General features: G+C 33.9%; 1 protein-coding gene across 1 annotated transcript; it reads right to left on the bottom strand.

Moving 5' to 3' along the window:
* Positions 1-6,934: 6,934 nt before the first annotated feature.
* On the bottom strand, positions 6,935-21,190 carry LOC134233908 (histone-lysine N-methyltransferase PRDM9-like). Its single transcript, XM_062715966.1, has 11 exons — positions 21,034-21,190; positions 20,694-20,810; positions 20,290-20,378; positions 18,414-18,528; positions 14,365-14,441; positions 11,982-12,176; positions 11,109-11,373; positions 9,386-9,508; positions 8,409-8,542; positions 7,547-7,889; positions 6,935-7,468 (listed from the first exon to the last, which is right to left on the bottom strand). Exons 1-11 carry the CDS (start codon positions 21,188-21,190, stop codon positions 7,041-7,043), a joined length of 2,043 nt encoding a protein of 680 aa, XP_062571950.1. The 3' UTR covers positions 6,935-7,040.
* Positions 21,191-23,819: the final 2,629 nt, after the last annotated feature.

Raw genomic sequence — 23,819 nt, forward strand, 5'->3', positions numbered from 1 at the left:
AAAACGGACACCTATGTTTTCGTAAAATCAGGGCATTTTGAATTATTCTACGGGTAAACAGTCTTAGTGTGGCGAACTCTCCCAATCGCTAATTCTCGGGCCATTCCGACTGGCGGAAGTTGTTTTTCCGACCTCTGACGGAAAGACCCGAGATGAAACATTACGAACTCTCCAGCATTCTCGCGCATGCGTAGCCTGACGTATGCCCATGGCATCCGGTTTAACCTCGCTTATATATTTACTGCGTGGACCTCAGGGTCCACGCAATAAAGTCAGCCGAAATACAACCCAATGTTGGGTTATATTTATACAACCAAATGTGTTGTTATATTTACTAACAAGGCCATAACGACCAAAACATTTGCAAAATGCCGGCTTTAAACGAGGTTTTTGAAATCTCTGTAACATCAACTTATCACCGAGTACTGTAGCAGATATCGTATTACAGATTGATCATTCTCAGAGCAAGCTCCTTAGTAGCGAATAAGTTAACATAATAAGGTAAAAGTGGAATATATCTACATAAATAAGGTAAGTTGACGATGGAAAAGATGAAGTCATCATGACATAAGTTGTTTATTGGCCTTTAGTTAAATTACATTTCAGCTATACGCAGGGGCGTAGCAACAGGGGGGGCCAGGGGGGCCTGGCCCCCTACTTTTTTTCCCAACCTTACCTATACTATAGCAAATGTTAATTGAAAACCTGGTTGGCCCCCCCAGTGTAAGTGATGTACCGGAATTGAAGTATTAAAATTGATACTGAAAGTAGTTGACAATGAAAAAAGATAGCCTCTACACCCCCCGGGTACTGATAAGGTGTTCCTTTACCAGGGGCGTAGCAACAGGGGGGCCAGGGGGGGGGGCAGGCCCCCCTACTTTTTTTCCCAACCTTACCTATACTATAGCAAATGTTAATTGAAAACCTGGTTGGCCCCCCCCCAGTGTAAGTGATGTATCGGAATTGAAGTATTAAAATTGATACTGAAAGTAGTTGACACTGAAAAAAGGTAGCCTCTACAGCCCCCCCCCCCCCGGGCACTGATAAGGTGTTCCTTTACCAGGGGCGTAGCAACAGGGGGGCCAGGGGGGCCTGGCCCCCCACTTTTTTTCCCAACCTTACCTATACTATAGCAAATGTTAATTGTAAATTAAGTGTAAGTGATGTACCGGAATTGAAGTATTAAAATTGATACTGAAAGTAGTACTGAAAAAAGGTAGCCTCTACCCCCCCCCCCCCTCCCGAAATAGGATTTTCGCAACTTTTCTTTTTTTAATTTTTTTTTTATTTATTTTTTTTTTTTTTTTGCTTGTCAACTTTTTCAGGTAAGTAAAAAAAAATTTTCTCTGGCTGGCCCCCCCACTTTCAAAAACGATGCTACGCCACTGATACGCCCATCGTCTCGAGCCACGGACCGAAGTCCGCATATAGCTCTCTCCTACCCTTGGCTGCTTGATCACTAAAAGTGTCGTAATCATGAATATTTACGCCTCCCTATTGTGACGTCATATTCAGTCAGTGGCAAGTTTTGTTTCCATCGCAAATGAAATCAACAAATGATGTCAACAGTATACAAGAAATATTTCCTTTACTGCGATTGGATATTGAAAGGTCGCAATAAAGTTCATCTTCCGACTATGCTTAATGAGCTACGAAGAATTCTCTCCTCGTCCAACCACGGCCAGAATGGGAGAGGAACGTACATTTTGGCCGTGGTTTGCGACGATGACTTACGCCGAGGGCAGAAGATGCATCAACTGACAAAATTAGATGTTTTTTGGCTATTTAGTACTCGAAATATTTTATTATAGCAATGTGAATTGAAAATAAGGTCACGATGACCTTTTTTTCAGTAAGTTGCTGTACTCCAACGACAAAAGATGCATCAAATGACAAATTTTGATGATTCTTAGCCAATTAGTATTTGAAATATTTAATAAAAGCCATTCTGAAGTAGGTCACAGTGGCATACTTTTCAGTTGTTGTTGTTGTCATCCGAAGACCAAAGATGACATAATTTGATAATTCTAAGCCAATTAATACCGGAAATATTTAATTAAACCCATATAAATTTTCAAAAGTAGGTCAAGGTGACCTTTTTTTTTAAATTGTTACACTCCGAGGACACAAGTTACATTAACTTACAAAATTTGATAATTCTAAGCCATTTACTACGTGAAATACATAATTTAGGCTATACAAATTGGAAAATAGGTCACGATGACCTACTTTTCAGTTGACGTTGTTTAAGGTCCAAAGATGCATCAGCTTACATTTTTTTATTATCATAGGCCTTAAAATGTCAAGATTACATGTATGGCTCAAAAACGTTTGAAATCAAATGCCTGCAAGGTTCAAAAAGTAGATCAAGGTGACGTCATTTTTCATTGACGTAGTCCGAAGACCCAAGATGCATCAACTAAAAATGTTTGAAAATCATAGGCCTAAATTGTTTAAAATATGCCTCCAAATAATTTTTCAAAGAATGGCCGCAAAATTTAAAAAAGTCTGTCACCGTGACCTACTTTTGAGTCAACATGATAAGAGGTCTTCCGATTAACTTACAAAATTTGATGATCCTAGTGCTTTTAGAAAGCACTATATCAACAACTTTTTAAGAAAATATTATTTTTGTTCAACTTTTAAGTGACCTTCGTCTTTCGCCCCAAAAGTGATGCCTTGAACAATTTTTAATCTACATCCTTGTTTGTAAATTTGGTGAAATCTGCCCAGTCGTTTCTTGAGATTTTTTAGCATCCAGTACTTTTGTTTCTATTTTTCTAGTTATCTACCCTTGTTTAAGGGTCACAACCCTAGTTTTAGTATAAACAAGAGCTCTTGGACCAAGGATACGCTGAAACAAATTTGACAATTATTAGCCAAGGAGTTCTTGAGTTATGGTCCATATTCTAAAAGTTTATGTACATCATACAAGTGGCCATGGCTCTGAATTTCGAGTTTTCCTTTTTAAGGAGCGATTTTTAAGCGTAAAAATCTTCTCAAGATCAACAAAGCCTTGATTGATGATAATAATATGGGAATATCCTCCTGCAGAGTTAATTCCAGTTTGTTCATATAATGACCCCTGTGGGTAGAGTGGAGTCATAATAGGCAATCAAAGCTTTACATAGAATAGAAATATATAGAAAAAAATCTCTTAAAACAGCCAGGCCTCCGCATTATTGGTGATATCTATATAATGGAAGCATCCTCAGGTAGTGTAGTTCAAGATTGTTCAAATCAGAATTCTTGGGGTTAGGATGGGAATGTGGGATCAATTTTTACATACATATAAGGAATATATGCTAAAATATCTTTAAAATTTTTTTCTGGAGAAAACCAAATCCATGATGATTAGTAATTCTTAAACCGAGTATATAAACTTATGGAATATCCTCAGGTGGGTTCGATTCGATTAAGTTTTACAATGGAATACCGGGGTATATAGGAAAATTTTTCTAAGAACAGCAAGGCCTTGATTAGTCATTTTTATTGAAGCATCCTCAGGTGGTTGAGTGGGGCAACAATGGGGGGGGGGGGGATCAAAGTTCAACATAGGAATATATAGGAACAATCCTCCCAAGAACAGCAAAGCTATTATTGGTCATTTTTGCATTGAAGCATGCTCGGTAGATTCAAGGTTTTTTTTCTTTTCATGATCCCTGGGGGTAGGATAGGGCGATAATGAAAATTCAAACTGGAACAAAAAAAGTTACAGTTAACAAAAAAAACTAGAGGTATTGTGAGCGATGAGCTCACTAAATGATACCCCCGCCTCCATATACATGTATTGGTCACTTGGGAACTTACATTTTGGAATGTGTTTACCATGTTTACGCCATCTAAAGTGCAATAAACAAGCATGTAACAGTCTGTTATAAAATGCAGTGTCACTTTTGTTCCATAAATAGTAGAGGGTTGATATTTGGAGACATATATAAGGTGTCTCCATTCTTTATGTCCTACAAAGGCCAAGGTCATATCAAGAGGTCAAAGGTCAAATATTGTCACGTCATCTACTGAATCTTTTAGTTTTTTTTTGCCATTGAATTTTTTTTAAATTGCCAAAATATCTAAAACCACGGGTTCAATTGTCTTTTTTTTTTGTGGATTTTTGTAAAAATTGAATTATACATTTTCTCATAAGAAAACTTAAACAGTCGAAAATTTATCTGTGAATTTTTAATTCCAACGCTACACATGTTCTATTTTTACTTAATATTTTACTCAAATTTTCCAGTATCAATATGATTTACTGATTTAAAGTAACACAAAAGTTATCTTTATTAAAAGTATTACACAAATTTGCAATAGATCAATTGATAATTCTAAAATAAGGCTCATTCTCAAGGAGTGTCTGATTTCACAATTTTCTCACGGGGGTCTGATAGGCCATATTTCAGACTATGTGGGCAAAAAATGTGTGGTTGAATTTCTTTCATATCATATATAAAAAGAGATTTTGTATCCTAGAACAAAACATCAAAGTTTCAGAAAAATTGGATTTGGGGAAAATTTTGGCCTATCTATTGTGTCCTACCTTAAATAGTGTAGTCTACTTGTATGCCAAGTTACATTGAAATCTGACAAAATTGTATAATGAGTAACATTTTCAGAATATTTCAAAGGGATTTCTATTTTTAGTACCCATTGCAACACCGCTCAACGAAACAAAAAGATGATAAGCAGAATTATGTACTTTGGTGAAGTCTACTTTTGTGCCAAATTATAAAAATCAGACCATAACTGTAGTAGGAGTGGCATTTTAAATACCTGTCAAGGAAATCTTTAGAAACCATGGCAACACCTTTTTGAAATCAAAAATGGTCATCTAGATTTGAGTGTAGTCTACTTGTGTGCGAGTTACATGTATATTAAAATCTAACAAAAACTGCAGGAGAAGTAACATTTTGAAAAATTGTTTACAGACAGACAGACGGACACGTTACTATCACATATAAGCTATTTTGGTCTTCAACCAGCAGAACTTAAATGTATAAAATATTTACTGTACACCAACTTTTATTCACAACAGCTTTATTTCGCATTTTACCGAGGATAGTTCGCAACAATTAATTTTCACGATCAAGCCTATTTTGGATCTGTTCTTAATAGGCAAATAGTCTCTATTATGTTCTAATTCGAACAATCTCAACCGAACATAGAATATTTATACCCTCATTCAACCAGAAGTCTCTGTCGAGACTGTAGCTCTACTGGTTTGTACTTATCAAAAACCATTGCACTATTTTATGTATCTTTGTGTAGTCTACTTGTGTGCCAACTTATTTGAAATCAAACTTAAACTGTAGAAGGAGTAGCGCTTTAAAGGAATTTCACAGAAAATTCTATTTTTAGTAACCATGGTAACACCGTTCATCGAAATCAAAAACCGATGCACTATTCTATGTATCTAAGTGTAGTCTACTTGTGTGCCAAGTTAAATTGAAATCAGACCAACACTGAAGAAGTAGTAGCGTTATTAAGGAATTTCACAGAAAATTCTATTTTTAGTAACCATGGCAACACCGTTCATAGAAATTAAAAACCGATGCACTATTCTATGTATCTAAGTGTAGTCTACTTGTGTGCCAAGTAATATTGAAATCAGACTAAAATTGTAGGAGGAGTAGCGTTTTGAAAAATTGTTTACAGACAGACGGACAGACAGCTAGATGGACGGAAGCCGGACGCATTACTATCGCATAAGCTCTTCTGGTCTCTGACCAGTAGAGCTAAAAATCAAAACATAACACCTGTATTATGGGTAGCAGCTCCAAGACCTGTGCATTTAATTGACGACATTGCTCAACATTTAATAAAGTGCTTCAATAACATTCACAAACATTAATATTACATCAACACAAGAAATAGCTTACGGGAGGGAGGGGGGGGGGGGCGAATTGTGACTGAAAAGCACGCAGTCTTGAGCTCGAATGACAAAACACAAAGAACACACCTTTATTAACATTACCAGCTAACCGGTCATACAAGTATTCCTACTCACTCAGGTAAAAATATATAGAATAGCGTGTTTGAAAAGGAATCGTACGATTCTAACTTTAGATTTATTTCAACCTGTTATAAATATATAAGACCGGTTCGCGGTGAAAATTTTGCGATGACGGAGCTTTCGCGAAAATATCCTGCACGCAAATAACAGTTGGTTTACAGTACTAGTAGTAAGCTCTGATGAACACCATTGTCTACTCTAGTGACATGCATTCATTTCGTTTAGAAATTAACTCAAGACATTTACATTTCATATTTTGTTTATGTATATCTCATATTTCATTAGAAATCTCAGATGTATATTGGAATAAATTTTTTCTCAAGATATATTCAATATAAATATCCTTAAGCTTAAGTATCTCGTTCTGTTTCTTGATTTCTTATGTGTCTCTTTAAACATGCTTTTCATTGAACATTAAGCACATTCCATGTACAGTAAAACACGGTTATAGTGAAGTCCTGCGGACCTGTTAATTTAATTCGCTATATCCGTAATTCGTTATATCCGTATAACAAATTCGTATAACCATATATTGCGAATTCGCAATATGCATGTTTTCCTTCAAGTGTTACTATCAAATATGTTCGGGAAGCAAATATTACAAAACATACCTTCGATAACTAAGGTTTTATTATGAATTAAATTTTATATACAAATGCTGAGAAAAAATAAAGTCAGTTCAATTATTCAAATTTTGAAATCTTTGAAAGTTCGTTATAAAAGATGTAAAATTCATTATATTTAACCTCCATGGGACTCAAAATCAGTTCGCTATATCAGTAAATTCGTTAAATCAAAGTTCGTTATAACCGTAAAATTTTACAAAGATTTGTTAAGAATTTTGCCGGGGACCCAGAAACACTTCGTTATATCTGTGAATTTGCTATATCCGTGTTTGTAGTAAACATGTTTTACTGTATTTGAAATTATAGGTTTTTTTCATTGTGTATCCTCATGCATCTCCGCTATAAATAAACTAATTAATGACTGGCTGTATTACTTCCCATTGACACTACATCTTAGACTATCACCTGTTTGAATGTGTTCTCCTGTGTCTTTTAAAGCAACTTGGATCAGAGAATGCCTTCCCACATACATCACATTTACAAGGCTTTTCACCTGTATGTGTCCTCATGTGTTTCTGTAAGGACTGTGATTGGTTGAATGCCTTCCCACATACATTACATTTATAAGGCTTATCACCTGTATGTGTCCTCATGTGTCTTTGTAGGTCAATTAGCTGTTTAAATGCCTTCCCACATTCATCACATTTAAAAGGCTTATCACCTGTATGTGTCCTCATGTGACTCTGTAAGTGGTGTGACTGATTGAATGCCTTCCCACACATATCACATTTATAAGGCTTATCACCTGTATGTGTTCTCATGTGTCTTTGTAAGTTCTGTGACTGGTTGAATGCCTTCCCACATACATTACATTTATAAGGCTTATCACCTGTATGTGTCCTAATGTGTATTTTTAAGTTCTGTGAGTGGTTGAAAGCCTTCCCACACACATCACAAGAATTATCACCTGTATGTGTTAACATGCACCTGTATAAATTTTCACTCTGATTAAACACCTTATCACAAACAGTGCATTTATAAGGATTTGTTACAGAAATCAATTTTGTGCTCTTGTCATTCACAGTTGTATTCTCTACATGATGTATGTTGTTTGATATTTCTTTTGAGGAAGAAAATATTTTTTCAGAATATTTGCATTTATCTCTAGGTGGTTCTTCAGAAATTTTATCTTCCCATTCAATATGCCTAGAATATGCAGGTTTTGATATATTGTCACCAATGATGATGTTCTTAGTCACTTCCGTATCAGTAAGGATGTCAGTAAATCTCCTTTTCATTTGTCTTTGAACCTGTATGAAAAAGTTTAAAATCATTACTAATTGCAGTAACAAAGTTAATTTCTATTATAATTAACAAATTCTGTACTCATGTGACATTATTGGTCTGTTGTTCTTCAATCTAATTAAAATCATGTTAGATCTGCTCGCATACTCGCTACACTAACATATAACAACATCCCAATACAGGGTCACGTTAGGGGTCAAATTCTATCAACCAATCAAATCACCGCCTGCAAAATCATCGTTAATTTGTTGACGTAATCGAAAAGATTAAGTCTAGAGTTGTTCCGAATTTGAACTCTGACATTACCTACTATGGGATGTTGTTAGATGTTAGTGTAGCGAGTATGCGAGTGGATCTAACATCTAATTCAAATTAGATTGGTTGTTCTTGAGATAGTTTCTCATCCTGCATTCCATTTAGGCCATCCATAAAAAAATGTTTCGATTACGGGGCATAAAAATCTGACACAAATTGGAAAGTCAATCAATATCTTATGTTTATTGTAAAAATAACTGGAAACTCACCTGGCACTCTGCAGATCTAACTGAATGTGAACAGACACTATTTTCTTTTCCTATCTTTTGGCAATGCAAAACATGTCTTTTAAGGAAGTCAGAGGTACTAAAGCAGAGTTTACAATGCTGGCAAGGAAATATATCTGCATTAAAAGACATTAATATATAAATATGTACATGTATATATATGTTTATAGATTTTACATATATTAATTTTTTTTTTAAAGTTCAGTTTAAGGCCACACCCAGGGGCTGACAAATGGATTTTTAAGGCACTTGTCCAAGGGCAAGTACATGGTAAAAATTGAATTGCCCTACCTGAATTTTTGCTTGCCCTACCATAAACTAATTTTGTATTTTTTAGATATTTCAAAAAAAGAGGAAGACGAATGCTGAGTAAATCATGCAAGCCCCCATGTCCAGATTTAAATTTATGGCCTACGAATAAATTCTATTTTTGATAAATCACTTGCCCACGGGCAAGTGGTTGATAAAATTTCACTTGCCCACCCCTAAAATTCACTAGCCCCAGGCGTTGGGCAATGGGATTTGTCATCCCCTGACACCAATTTAATTTCTTGTTAGTTGTACATTTGATGAAAAAAAGTAAGAGTGGTCAAGTGGTTACATAATAATATTATTACTTTTTTTAGACAATTTTTTTAGGTGGAGCGTGAAGAAATTTGAGCGGACAATTATATTTTTTCTGATTTACAGAGTAAGCAGATGAAAAATACGATAAATAGAGCGGAAATAGAACAGAAAATAGCACAAAATTCCCACAGTGCGGGAAATCTAAATTAATATTATTTGTCTAGTTTCGTTTAATACGAGCGTGCGGGTCCAACAAACAAAAAAAAATTATTGGTGTGGCCTAATTTTGTTTTAAAATTTATATTCCATTTCCAAAAAAAAAAAAAAATATCTTGCATCCAACCAAGTTTATATGAAGGAATTACTAGCATATAAGAAAATAAAACTAATACCCTCAGTCCTTATACATGGCTTGAAATTCTTCAACAAACTGTATCCATGTTTGTATTTACAGTGTTTTCCCATAAACTCTTTGCTGCTGAATCCCATTTGACACCAAGGACAGCAGAACACTTCTGAAAATAAAGAATAAATAAACTTATTAAATGCACAAACTTTAAAACATAGTATTTTTATTTTACATAGTGCAATTTTTATTATATATATTACTGAAGTTAAACCATTCGTAGTTTTAAAATTAGAAAAATTGTCTAGTTTTAAAATTAGAAAAATTGTCTATTTAACAATACCAAAACACCCCCAACTTCCATTTAATGGTAGATATTTCAACTTATCAGCAGGCATGCTTACGAAGCTATCTTAGGACTAAGACATATCTTAAGACGGTCTTACGACATATCTTAGTCTTAAGTGAGGCTATCGAAGCTATCCTATCTTAAGAGACCTCCTTATCTTAGTCCTAACTTTAAGACGACTGCTGACATGTCTTAAGTCATATCTTAGGTGATTTTAAGAAGCGTTGGTGTCAGTAAAACAGCTAAGAATGATTTTTTGTGTAAATAAATCAAATATTTATTGTAAATTGATGATTTCTTTAATGAACTCAATCAATTTATAAGCATTGTACCGTGTGAATGTATGCATTAGCCTGTGCACACGAAAAAGGAGAAAACAGTAAATAAAAATGCACATGCACTCATTACAGTGACGTAGCAACCGGGGGGGGGGGGGGGGGGGGGCAGGGGGCCTCACAAAATGACTTTTTTGGCATCATTACTTTTTATATTTGAAATGTTCATTGAAAGGCTGCCCCCCCCCCCCCCCCCCACTATAAACTATATGTAATTGATATCAGGGAAATGTAATATTGAATTCTAAGAAATTGGCACTGAAAGAAGTTGACATTGAAAAATGTTGGCATCTAAGCCCCCACCCCACCCCACCCCCACCCCCGAAATAGGATTTTCGATGTTGGGTAATTTTCCTTTTTTGGGGGGTTGTCAACTTTTTTTAGGTTAGTCAAAAAAAATTTTCTCTAGGCTTCCCCCCTCTACTTTCAAAAACGATGCTACGTGCCTGCATTAATTAACATGTATGCATTTAAAGATTAAATCATTGAAAAAGATTTTTTCAAGCCCTTTCAAAAAAGATAAAAATATACAACCAATTGTTTTTATTGGGGCAAAACGGAGGGTTAAAAGATCTAAGTACATACATGGTCAGAATTTAATGTCTGTGTATTGCATCAATCTGTTGCATTTCTTGGAATTAGCCGGTGTAAATAATAACAACAACATATTTTGAAGGAAAAAAAATAAAGTTAATACATGTAAGCGTGACTGCCTCTTCCTTTTCCAGAGAGAAAGAGAGAGAGAGAGAGAGAGATAGAGAGAGAACTTGCTTACCCCAAACACCCCCCCCCCCCCCTTACATCTACATATGATGGTAACTTGAAATACATGTAGGAACTTTTTGTAGTTCTTCATTTACAAAAAAGAAAAAGAAGAAAATGCCTAAGATGGAATTTACGACATCTCAACTTAGGATAATCCTAAGATGCTTTCGTTTTACAACCCAAGACGTATCTTAAGATGTGCCTAAGATATGTCCTAAGAAATATCCTAAGACACGTCTTAAGACATTTCTTAGGAAATTTTCATAAGCATGCCTGCAGAATTATAATTGTACGTTCCACTTACATTATAAAAAGCTTACCCTCTCCATTCACAATTTTGGGAGTAACATCTATTTCTTCTCGGACTATCCCTAGTTCTTTCCCATAGTCATTACCATACCATACCAAGAGCTCTGTCCCTGCAGGAATGTCTTTAAAAGATCTGTAATAGATCTGTCCTTTGTACTGAAACGCCACAACATTCTGTTCTGATTCTGATCTAGCACAGTTGACATATCTCATCCAGTTACTGACGGGTTCTTTAAAGGCATTCACAAAATGACTTGGTTGGCCCTTTTTATATATCTAGCAAATAACACAGCAAGATTGAGCAGGTGTAAACAAGAAATAAATTAGGCCTTAAAATTTTAGGGTTGCATAGTTAATATACACACAAGGAAAGTTAAAGATTAATATAAAAATGTGCACAGAGGATACAGGCCTACAAAATATAATTGCCATTATTTTACAGTAAAACATATTTCATCCATATTTTCAAATACTTTTGTAACTCTTTTGCAATTTATAGGCTTAGTAATACATATCTGTTTCAATAAAAGGGTCTATAAAGGGTCAAATAACTATTAATTGTCACCCTAAATGGTAGTGTATGAGGACTATATTTATCACCCTAAATGGCAGTATATAGAGTAGATATTTTTGAGGGTCTTAATTGTCAGAGGGTTACATTAATTATTTAACTAATAACAGGATTTGTAGTACTATATTTTGTGATGCCTGTTTAAATATTCAGAGAAATACATTGAGAAACAACAAATTTTTTGTGCCAATAAATATACATCTTTTATTACAGTTGCTATGTTGCCATCCATCTCAACTTTTTCTAGATCAGAAAGCTAAAGATTTGCAGCTAGAGTAGACTTTACCTGGATATTGGTGTTTGGACAACATACCTGCCAAGCATATCCTGTTTCTTGGGCTTCATCCCGGTTTTCAGTTATTTCTCCCTCATATGGACCAAATCTTGTTCTTTTACGGAAAAATTTATCAGCAAATACTCCTTGCCCAGCATAGAAAATATTTGACTGTCTTACTGATAAGCCATTGGGAAGGGTTTTCTTGGCTCTGTCAGGATTACCTAGGGGTTGCTAAAAATCAATCAAATTTAATAAGATTTCCCTGGCCATGCAGTTAATTTGCAAACATTGTTATAGAAGTAGATGGTTCAAATGGAATACAAAAGATTGATTTTGAAGTTGAATAAATTTATAAGAATAAAACTTAATTGGACAGTCTCGTTCTTATATCTTACCTCTGAATCAGTGACCTCTAAATGTGGACCATGTATTGGACAGTCACCTTCATGTTTCTATATCTTACCTCTGTATCAGTGACCACTAACAGTGGACCATGTATTGGACAGTCCCCTTCATGTTTCTATATCTTACCTCTGTATTAGTGACCACTAAATGTGGACCATGTACTGGACAGTCTGAGTCCCCTTCATATTTCTATATCTTACCTCTGTATCAGTGACCACTAACAGTGGACCATGTATTGGACAGTCACCTTCATATTTCTATATCTTACCTCTGTATCAGTGACTACTAACAGTGGACCATGTATGGGACAGTCACCTTCATATTTCTATATATCTTACCTCTGAATCAGTGAACACTAAATGTGGACCATGTATTGGACAGTCCCCTTCATGTTTTATATCTTACCTCTGTATCAGTGACCACTAACAGTGGACCATGTATTGGACAGTCCCCTTCATGTTTCTATATCTTACCTCTGTATAAGTGACCACTAACAGTGGACCATGTATTGGACAGTCACCTTCATATTTCTATATCTTACCTCTGTATCAGTGACCACTAACAGTGGACCATGTACTGGACAGTAGTGTTGTTACGATAGTCGCCGACTATCGAAAAATCGTCGTTTAAAGGCCCAGATCGGCGACAATCGATTGTAAATATTATCATCGATAGATCGCTATATTTTTGAAGCCGTATTTTTCAAGCCAGGCAGGTTTAACTTTTATATTCACCAAAGGGACGACACTCTAATCGGCGGTAAACAAAATGGTGAACGTGCATGGTGAAGAGGTTGAAGCCGAACTATATCCATATCCTGGTGCATTGTCTATTTAAAATACTTCTCATGATGAATAAATTTAACCTTTTTAATAGTTCAAATTATCGATTATTTAATCAATTAATTGTGTTCTTCCGATTCAATTTGATAATCGATAGTAAAATTTGTCCGATTTTACAACACTACTGGACAGTCCCCTTCATGTTTCTATATCTTACCTCTGTATCAGTGACCACTAAATGTGGACCATGATCTGGACAGTCTCCTTCATGTTTTATATCTTACCTCTGTAACAGTGACCACTAACAGTGGACCATGTATTGGACAGTCACCTTCATGTTTCTATATCTTACCTCTGTATCAGTGAACACTAAATGTGGACCATGTATTGGACAGTCCCCTTCATGTTTTTATATCTTACCTCTGTATCGGTGACCACTAAATGTGGCCCATGTATTGGACAGTCACCTTCATGTTTTATATCTTACCTCTGTATCAGTGACCACTTACAGTGGACCATATATTATACTTGACAGTCACATTCATGTTTTATATCTTACCTCTTTATCAGTGACCACTAAATGTGGACCATGTACTGGACAGTCCCCTTCATGTTTCTATATCTTACCTTTGTATCGGTGACCACTAAATGTGGACCATGTATTGGACAGTCACAGAGCTGCCAACATTCTGAAATGACAAATAGTAAGGCAAGGTCCGGAGACCGCCTTAGCCCCAAGCCGCTAAAGATTATTTTTTTATTTCTAAATGGACATGTAATGGGTGCAATTTGAGGCATGTTTCTATTTTGTTTACTTTGAAACATTGACATAAAAACAATTGGCCTTCTAAAACTGAAGCAACAACACATTAGCAAGCATTGAAAGGATTATGAATATTTAATTATAATAGTAGAAACTGTAGTTTGCCAGCTATGAAAATTCCGGTATTATAAACTTTGTTCGAGAAAAAATGAAATCAGAAGAATATGGACAGAAATCGTAAGGCGTATTTTAGATGGTAATTTCGTAAGACTTATGCCAAAATCGTAAGGGTTATGGCAGCTCTGCAGTCACCTTCATGTTTCTATATATCTACCTCTATATCAGTGACGACTAACTGTGGACCATGTATTGGTCAGTCACCTTCATGTTTTATATCTTACCTCTGTATCAGTGACCACTAAATGTGGACCATGTATTGGACAGTCACCTTCATGTTTTTATATCTTACCTCTGTATCGGTGACCACTAACAGTGGACCATGTACTGGACAGTCCCCTTCATGTTCCTGATTACATTCCTCACAGTCTACATGAAATAGAAACACTTAAAGTAATATATGCCGTATGGATGCCGATTTGTATGTGAAACAAAATGATTAAATGATTTGAAACACATAAAGTGTAGTGAAAAATAATATTTCCACAAAATTTAACTATAAAATTCGTTGTAATAACAGAATAATAAAGCAATATCTGCAATCAAGAATTCAGTCTTTTCATGAATATTGATAAAGGAAGTGCGTAAACAGTAGGTCTAAATATAGACACATATGTCCACGGGAAATTAAAGACGACGATGCACGTTGCGTTTTGACAACGATTATTAATAAAAGGTTAATATGCGTCGTAACAGAGTATAGATGGTTGATACTGATTACATTTAAAGATAAGTTATATTTATAGTAACACGCCATCCATGTCAAAAGTGAGTTGTATCTCAAAGGGCTTACCTCGTTTTCTTGACGCCGTGTTTGTTTATCAGTCTAAAAGTAGCGACGGTGTCACGTGGTGGATTTACTTAAAAATAGACATTATTCTCCTTGCAGGATAATAAATAATTATAATTTGATAACCATGATAACTTTATAACGAATTTTATTTAATTGGTGTAATTTACATCATTTTCGTAACTTTTATTGGTAAACAAAATATATAAATTTCCAGCCGTATTTTAAAATGGCGCACGTTATAGCGTATATTACTTTAATATAGCACAACCATAATATTTTGAACCCATTCCTCTGTACCAATGAAATAAAATTGGCATTATTTTAACTGTAGGGTTTGGGTAATATGAAAAAAAATGTATTAAAGGGGGTCAATGTATGTGGCTAAGCAATATTTAATTTAATTTTTTTTTTTGAACTTTCACATTTATATCAAAGAAGTGTAAACAAAGGTATATTCACATACATATATCTTCATTCAAGAACCTATTCTGAGTAGCACATACGGGTATTAAACTTGCATCAAGATACACACATTAACATAATTTACACATCTAGACAAAGCAAAATTTTATTTGTTCATGGCATGGCAATTTCCTTGGTTATACTCATTATCATTGTAGATTTTATGAATATGCTTAATTTCTGTTCATGGGTATATAAATTGGTAGTTAAGGTGAGTCAATTGAAATCCCAAACATTGGTCCCCCAAGAACCACGATGACTCCAAATTATCCATCATTCTGATTCAGTTATAATAATTTCAATCCCACCTCTGAACTACTGGATTTTTGCAACCAAAACATCTCAAACTCTTCACAGTACTCTCACACAAAAAATGAACACAGTTTACGGCTCTATATGTCAACATTTAGCAAAGCCAGAGCTGCCAACATTCTGAAATGACAAATAGTAAGGCGGGGTCTAGGGACCACTTAGGCCCCCTTCCGCTGAAGATGTTTTGTAAATGGTCATGCAATCTGAGGCATATGTTTACATTAAAACATTGTCATGAATATGTTTGCCTTCTAAAACTGAAAGGATGATACAAGCAAGCATTGTAAGAATTATGAATATATTATAATAGTAGTAACTATAGACTGCCAGACTGCCAGCAATGAGGCCAGGCTTAAACAAGATGTGTTTGTGAAACACTATGCGCCCGGCGTCAACAAAGTTGAAAAAAGCTATTTTTAGTATATAGGTCACAGTCAAGGTCACAAGGTCATTGACCTTGGTTTTGTTTGAAAGAACTTACCGGTAATTAGTGGAGTATGCATACTAAATATGAAGTCCCCATCTCCTATGGTTCAAAAGTTATGGCAAAAAGTGGAAAAAGCTATTTTTAGCATATAGGTCACAGTCAAGGTCACAAGGTCATTGACCTTGATGTCATTTGAAAGAACTTTATTAGTGGAGTATACATACCAAATATGAAGTCTCTATCTCTTATGGTTCAAAAGTTTTGGCGAAGGTTAAAGTTGACAACAGACAGACAGACAAACACACAGGACAAAAACAATATACGCCCAGGATCTATCGATCCGGGCGCATAAAAATTCTTTGTTTGCAGTTGCCAACCTATAATTTTTAGACTGGGTAGGTAGGTAGGCATTCTTTTTTTGGGGGGGGAAAAATTGTTTCCAGATTTTTGTTAGATAACATAAAATAAAGTTTTTCATAGGCCTACTATACATGAATAATCTCCACTCTTGGTATAAACTACTGATTGATTATGACAAGAATTGACAATGAAACACTTTCAATATCCTGAAAATTAAAAAAAAAAAAATTACGAAGTGGCTAAAAAAAAAATTAGGTTGGGTGCATTTTCAGTGGGTCGGTAGGCAACTGCAAACAAATAATATTTCATTTTAGGCCTGAAAATAGCGGTATTATTAACTTTGAACGAGAAAAACTGAAATTGGAAGAATATAGAGAGAAATCATAAGGCGTATTTTAGACGCTGATTTCGTACCCTTTACGTCAAAATCGTAAGGGTTGGCAGCTCTGCAAAGCGATACATGTGTATTTTAAACTTATTCATATCATAGATAGAAGTCTAATGGGATTCAATACTTCACAGCCATTAATAGCTACTCTGAGGCCTACCCCATCCCATCCAAAAAATAAAATGTATATGTCACAGCCGCAATATATCTTTAACTCCATTAATAGACAACAATAACCAGAGGTCTCTGATGAGTCTGTAGCTCTAATGGTCTGTACTTGTAACAAAGGAAAAGTAGCACTTGGATTTGAAACTTTGCAACACGCAGCAATTAATAGAATTATATATCTTGGTGTAGTCTACTCTCCCAAATTATCATTGAAAGCAGACCAAAATTGTAGGAGGAGTGGGGTTTTAAAGGAATTTCTCTGAAATTTCTATTTTCAGTAACCATGCCAACAACAGTGTTCATTGAAATTAGTGTTGACAAATCGGACGATTTTTAGTAACCTGTTACTCGCTTCATCTTCCGATTGAGTACCCGGTTACTCGGATGATTTATGCTAAAAATGTGTATATCTATTATTTATCTTATTGTATACTTATTGGTAGTAGTACATGTAATGCACAAATATACTGCATATGGACATTATATTCACAATATATACAGTACACACATATGATTTACGATTTTTAAATAATGAATATAAAGAATTCGACACACGAAGAAGACAAATAAATACGTCATTGTCAATCACCATTTCACAATTGCTTTCGTTATCTTTCCTTTTCATCCCCTCTAAATTTGTCGCAATCAAGGAGTATAATTATTTACATACTCCATTATCAATAGTTAATATGTGGAGTGTCCAGTAAATCGCTGATTTCCTAATAATATTTCAAGCAGATTCAATAGATTTTGAATCAGCTTTTCTTTTTTTACAACTCCAAGGTTAATATACATGTCTGCGGCAGCATCTCGTTAAATTATCAAATGAAGTAATTATAACTCAGGCCTTCAAAAGATGTATACCCCAAGCAATCAAAGCTATATCAATTATATAAACTGTGAAAACTAATCAAAGCAATTTGATCCCCTACAACCATGAATTAGATCAAGTCTAACGGTACCTAAAATTAGGGAAATGTGTAAGTTAGTAATACATTTATAAATTATAAAACATTCATTTTCTATGCCTTTACTATGTAGAATTTATTTTATTCGAGTAAGTGAATAGCAGTTTTACTAACCGATACTTGCATCGTTCGACAGTTAACCGGTTAACCGGGTACTTGTTGCCAACACTAATTGAAATAAAAAAAAACTGATGCATTGAGTTATGTACCTTAGTGTTACTAGTGTAGTCTACTTGTGTGCCAAGTTACCGGGTATATTGAAATCAGATTAAAACTAAAGGAGGAGTAGTGTTTTGGAAAATTGTTTACAGACAGATGGATGGATGATGGAAACCTTACTATCGCATATTAAGATCTTCTGGTCTCTGACCAGTAGAGCTAAAAACTACAGCATTAAGTTTACAGCATAGAATAATATTCCTTTAACTTACTACAAAAGAAACAATTAACTAAAGACACTTACATATAAAATCATCATCATCTGGCACTTCAACATCCATGTAATTAAGTCTTTCTTTTATTCGAAGTGGATATTTACGTGGCTCTGTTTTGTTGGTCGATTTTATACTTTTTTCAGTCTAAATAATTAAGGAAAGGAATCAAATCAATCAATTATTAAAAATGTATTTAAAAAATACTATTTAGTATCCATCATGTACGTGTTCTATGTTTGCTCCGCTAAATTGATTTATAACTTCAATTATAAATTTTTTGTAATAATTATTCTCTTGCATTTATTTTATTTTTAGAGTGTACTCCTTGCAATATGAACATGATAGAGCACCAAAATGAACATTGGTAATTTAAAATATAAATTTTCAAAGAGGGAGACTAGCTATTACAATTCAGATCAAATTAGGATTTTGATAAAAAGAATTCCAGTATTCAAAATCAAATATGTGAAAAAGTTGAACAAGTGACCTGTTTTGTGACTGATTTTACAACTAGTATTAAGAAGCTGGATGTTTAAAAGTGCTTATTCTTTGTATATATGGATATCAATTACATGTAAGGACCCTGCTAAATTTTTTGAATTATAGATAAAATATTTTAAAATCATGGATATTAAATAGTCAAAACAAAAACCATTTATTTTTCATTTCATTTTCATAAATGGTTTTGGAATGGTTAATTTCCATGTTATAGGGCCCAATAAAAGGAGTTTGAATGGATATATTGATTGCATGAGGTTCAATGGCAATAAATTAAAAGAGTCAGAGAAGTGATCCATGGCCATTCTAAGACTTGAAAAGATCAACTCATTTGAGCAACTTTGGCCTTTGACCTTGATATTTGATTTACAGTGTACTTTTTATAAACTTCAACCATGGTCATACATGTATCTTTTGAATTAGAAGAGATAACTCTTTGGTATTACACATTTAAATTACATGTGACAAAACATTTATGAATTACACTATGATTTTTGATCTTGTGACCTTGAAGTTTGACCTAGTTTTCAAAAATGTTAATTTTTCCTTATAACATTTGATTTAGAAGAGAGGGCTTTCAAATTTGACATACATGTGCATTACCTGTGACAAGATATTTTCAAGTATGCTATGATTTCTGACCCCTTGACTTAGACCTTCATGATTGACCTAATTTTTTTAAAAATCAACTTCGAGGATAACTTCTAAAATCGCATGATAGGGCATTCATATTTGACACAATACTTGGATGTCATAATAAAATGACTTCTCACCCACAAAGATACCAAAAACATGCGACCACAATTCTACGATAACTTAGGCCATCCTTAAAAAAATCTTTTTTTGCGGTAACGCGCCTCCTCATTTTAGGTGTGAGTAGGTAGGTAGGCTTTTTTTTTTTTTTTGGAGACAAAATGTCAGAAATAAATTTCGATTATATAGTTCTAGGTATTAACTATGTCTTAGATTTCACCTTACTAATCAAACAAGAAAATCAAAGCATTCAAATGAATTCAATCTTTTATTGCCCAAATATAAGAACACATCAGTTCTTTTTTAAAAACGGCGTAGGTGCAATGGAGATGTAAAAAAAAAATCGGATAAAAACAGAAAATGGATATGTAAAAAAAAAAAAAAAAAGATTTTTGAACCGATAAAAAAAATCCAGTAGGGTAGATTTTGGTGATTCGGTTGCGTTACCGCAAAAAAACATTTTTTTAAGGATGGCCTTATTTTGGAATATGATTCTAATTTAAGAGCCTTGATATTTTGAATGTAATAGAAAAATCTACATTGATTATGCAGTAAACATTAACAATATAAATGTACATATAATATACATTGTACAATAAATACTTACTTACACAACAATGTACAATATACATTGTACAATAAATACTTACTTACACAACAATCTTTTAGTACCTTTATTTTCCTGGGTTTCTTTTCCTTTGCCTCCTTTACTGGGACAGAAAACCTAACTGTCTGTTTCTTTTCTATTAAAAAAAAAAAAACCTTTATGTTTTAATATGAATATGGAATGTTTATCATAAACAGTATCTATGATCTATATAATGTACAAAATTGTAAGACTCGACGTGGTAACAGGTCTATGCTATATGTTTACATGTACATGTGGATTAGTCCTAAAACACTGTGTTATTAATACACTTAAATGTGAACAGACTAAAAGAGAGCAAATTATGGAGGGGAATGAACCAGAGAAAATCTAACAAGAAAAAAGTGAGCATTACAGTGTAGATATTGATTGAATGCAAAATACATGTAGTAGAATATTTTAGGTACTGTACCCCTCGTTGATTTGTAAGGCGTCCATTCCTCATCGCTGTCTGATTCCACTTTCTTTGGTTTTCTTTTTGCTCTAGATCTGGGTCCCTTCATGAACTCAGGCATCACGGCAGGTAATCCTGAAAATATTAAATTCTATATAGATATTATAAACTCTAAGAGTCAATTAAGAAATTGCTTAATAGCGCATTTGTATGCAACCAAAAACCATAATGAACAGTGCCTGGAGCTGTGCCCCTTTTGTTGCATCTTCAGAATGATTATGTCAAATGATCTTTGAAAGAAATATATATATGTATATAATTATATGTATTTTTCATAATTTAATGATGGTATACTTACCAACAGCCAACATTATCTCGTAGTTCTTCCTCATGTTTTTGTATCTAAGCATTTCAATATTAGACAGTTTGGCCAGCTCAGCCTTGGAGAAATATTCCTCTACACTGTATTCTCTGTTCTCAAGTTCTTTGATGACTTCGTCACTTGGGAAATCCATTTTGAGCTAAACAAGTTAAACAACCTTTTAAAAATCAATCAAAAGTAACTTCAATAGGGTTATATTCAAATACTTACTGTAACATATAAGTACTCAAAAAAAGAAGAAGAGAAAAACAATCGAGAAATATTAATAAAGTTAGAAAGTCAAACTATAAGCACTCATCTTTGACCAGTCTAAGGAACACAATTTAAAAAAATCATTTTAAGGGGGGCCTCTTCAGAAGTCAAATGAGCTCTGTTTATTTCAGGGGGGACCTATGTCGTTCTACGTCAAAACAGCGTTATCTTATGTGACGTCACAATAGCGACGTTTGTTTTTACCTGTTGACTTTTGCAACTGTGATATAGGCTTAACATTGTTTTAAATAATCAATAACATACACAGTTGCCAAAAAGAAAGTTATACATCATTAATAGCAGTTTTATTTGATTAATTAATTTGTTAATTTTACAAATCTCTTCCTTTGGTTGATAATTCATTGATTGAAAATAAGTCGATATTATGCTGGTATAAGTCCAAAAAGATAAGACAAGATTCAGCAAAGAAAGCGGCTTAAATCAGGAAAATATGTTTAAATAATAATTTTATGTTTACCAATAATTGTATTTTCTCGAAAAAACTAAGAAAAAACTAAAAAATGTACTTGTACCTATATTTGCTTATTGATTAGTGCATTTAGATTTAATTGTATAAAGTCATTCCTAAGTTAATTCTTATAGGTGTTGGTAATGCCGGGGAAGGGGGGGGGGGCAGAATAATTGGAATCAAAAAGAAAAGATTAAATCAGTGTAAATTGTTACTAATCAAAACAAAATACTTGTCTTCTGCAAAATAGTTTTATATTCAGATGTTTCAGTTTGCCAGTGCTAACTTGCCTTTGTCTAAGTGCAGAAAGGTCATGACACAAGTGAAGAGTATGGAAATAAAAGAAAACTTCATTATATTTCTCGTTATTTTAATCATAAAGGTACACTTTTTTCGTTAGTAGAATAAAGATATACCGGTAATTCATTTCTTTCTAAAAATATGAATTACAACATTTTCACACAAAGACTTTTTAAAGATATTTCCTTTTATGCATGTCGGAATTGAAAAATTCGACAAGAAAAATAGGTTAATACTTACATTGTGGGCTTTTATAATTTTTCATGCGAGATGAATTACGATGATTTTGCCTTCATTTTAAAATACAAGTCAAATAATTAAAGTACCTGTTGATTTTGAATGTAATTTGACATTTTTATTCATTTTAGCGCATATTTCATAATTTGGTGTAGAATAATAATGTCTGAAAATAATATATTTTTAGCATTTCACACTGTTTTTGCACCTGCTCCTGTGTAAAAATAAGCATATAAAGGTATTGTTTTTAATACCTTAAAATTAAGAGCAAGTGGCCTTGAAAGAAGTGTCAAAGTTTTACAAATTTCATACAAAGATTTTCCGGACATTGGTCCCCCTTAAAACAATGTTTCTAGTCAAGACGTTACGTAAAAGGGGGGGGGGGATGAAAATAAAGAAGCCATCCTCATCAGCCTCATGAAAAAAAATGTTCAGAAACATGGTGATCATCTGTACAAAACTTTCTCAAGTTTTCTATTGTGAAAGAGAAAACAAAGATTGCTTAAATCTACACGGCCCGACATTTAAACTAAAGGGCGGTTTCGTTTAAAGTAAAAATGTTGTTACCTCGACTCAAAAATAGTAAAATAAAAGATGCACCACAATATAAATGTGTTAATCTTTTTGATTTCTTATGTCAATTTACCTGCTTATCCGACTATCGAGCCAAATATTGGAAATGTTTTCAGTTCGGTGATCCGGTGACCTTCTTCGTTCTATGTGTAAAAGCAGACGACAGGAATAATTTTTTGACGGTCGAACCCGATTAAAATAAAATTTAGCGCGTGAATTTTCCATCGAACTCGTATAAAAATGAATGTAATTAGGCAGGATGAAAGTCTTCCATATCTAAAAATTGATTGATTATTCTCTTAAATGAAAGGAGTCATTTTTTAAATCTTAATTTTTGGATGATTCGTAAAGAAATACGCATGCTAGCTCTCGTTTCCCGCCTACATTTTGCAACCATTTCATTTAAACAATAAAATGCTTTCTTTGTTTGTTGTTACTTGAATGAACGGAAGCAGCTGTTGCAGAAAAAATACATAACCCGCGTAATCGGGTTATGTTAATTTTTTCTGCAATAGATGCGACCGTTCATTCCAGTAACAACAAACAAAGAAAGCATTTTATTGTTTATATTTATATCTGTTTAAATAATCATTTAAAATTTGAATAAAAAGGTTAATTAAATTGTATTAATGATGCAAACATCTTTATACGTTTCATTGATGGAACAGCCACTGATCAAGAAATCTGTACTGGCGACATGCCAAATGTAGTTCATGCAGTGATGAACGCAATGGGTTTTCGTAAGAAATAAAGGGGAAATTATTCAGTGGATGTAAATATTCAACCTTAAATAGCAATTTGTCAATATATATATTCTTTGTTTAATACAAAGAACAGTTCAATGAAATTGGTGATTTGTCTTAGTAAATTATCCATTCCTCTAGCTCTCGAAAAAAAGGGGGTGGGGGGGGGGGGTAGATGAAATTTTCCA

Source organism: Saccostrea cucullata, unplaced genomic scaffold (genome assembly GCF_032062105.1).
Source record: "Saccostrea cucullata isolate Sc308-1 unplaced genomic scaffold, CSIRO_AGI_Scuc_v1 ctg952, whole genome shotgun sequence".
In the NCBI taxonomy this organism is placed as follows: domain Eukaryota; kingdom Metazoa; phylum Mollusca; class Bivalvia; order Ostreida; family Ostreidae; genus Saccostrea; species Saccostrea cuccullata.

Bases quoted from the DNA above. Each gene is read 5' to 3' on its own strand.
- LOC134233908 (XM_062715966.1), bottom strand. From the start codon at position 21,190: ATGGATTTCCCAAGTGACGAAGTCATCAAAGAACTTGAGAACAGAGAA. The intron at 12,177-14,364 runs GTAAGATATAAA...ATTGATTTTTAG, and splicing joins TAGTGGTCACCGATACAGAG to CAACCCCTAGGTAATCCTGA. The intron at 7,469-7,546 runs GTGATAATTCTT...GGACACATACAG, and splicing joins GTGCATGTTAACACATACAG to GTGATAAGCCTTATAAATGT.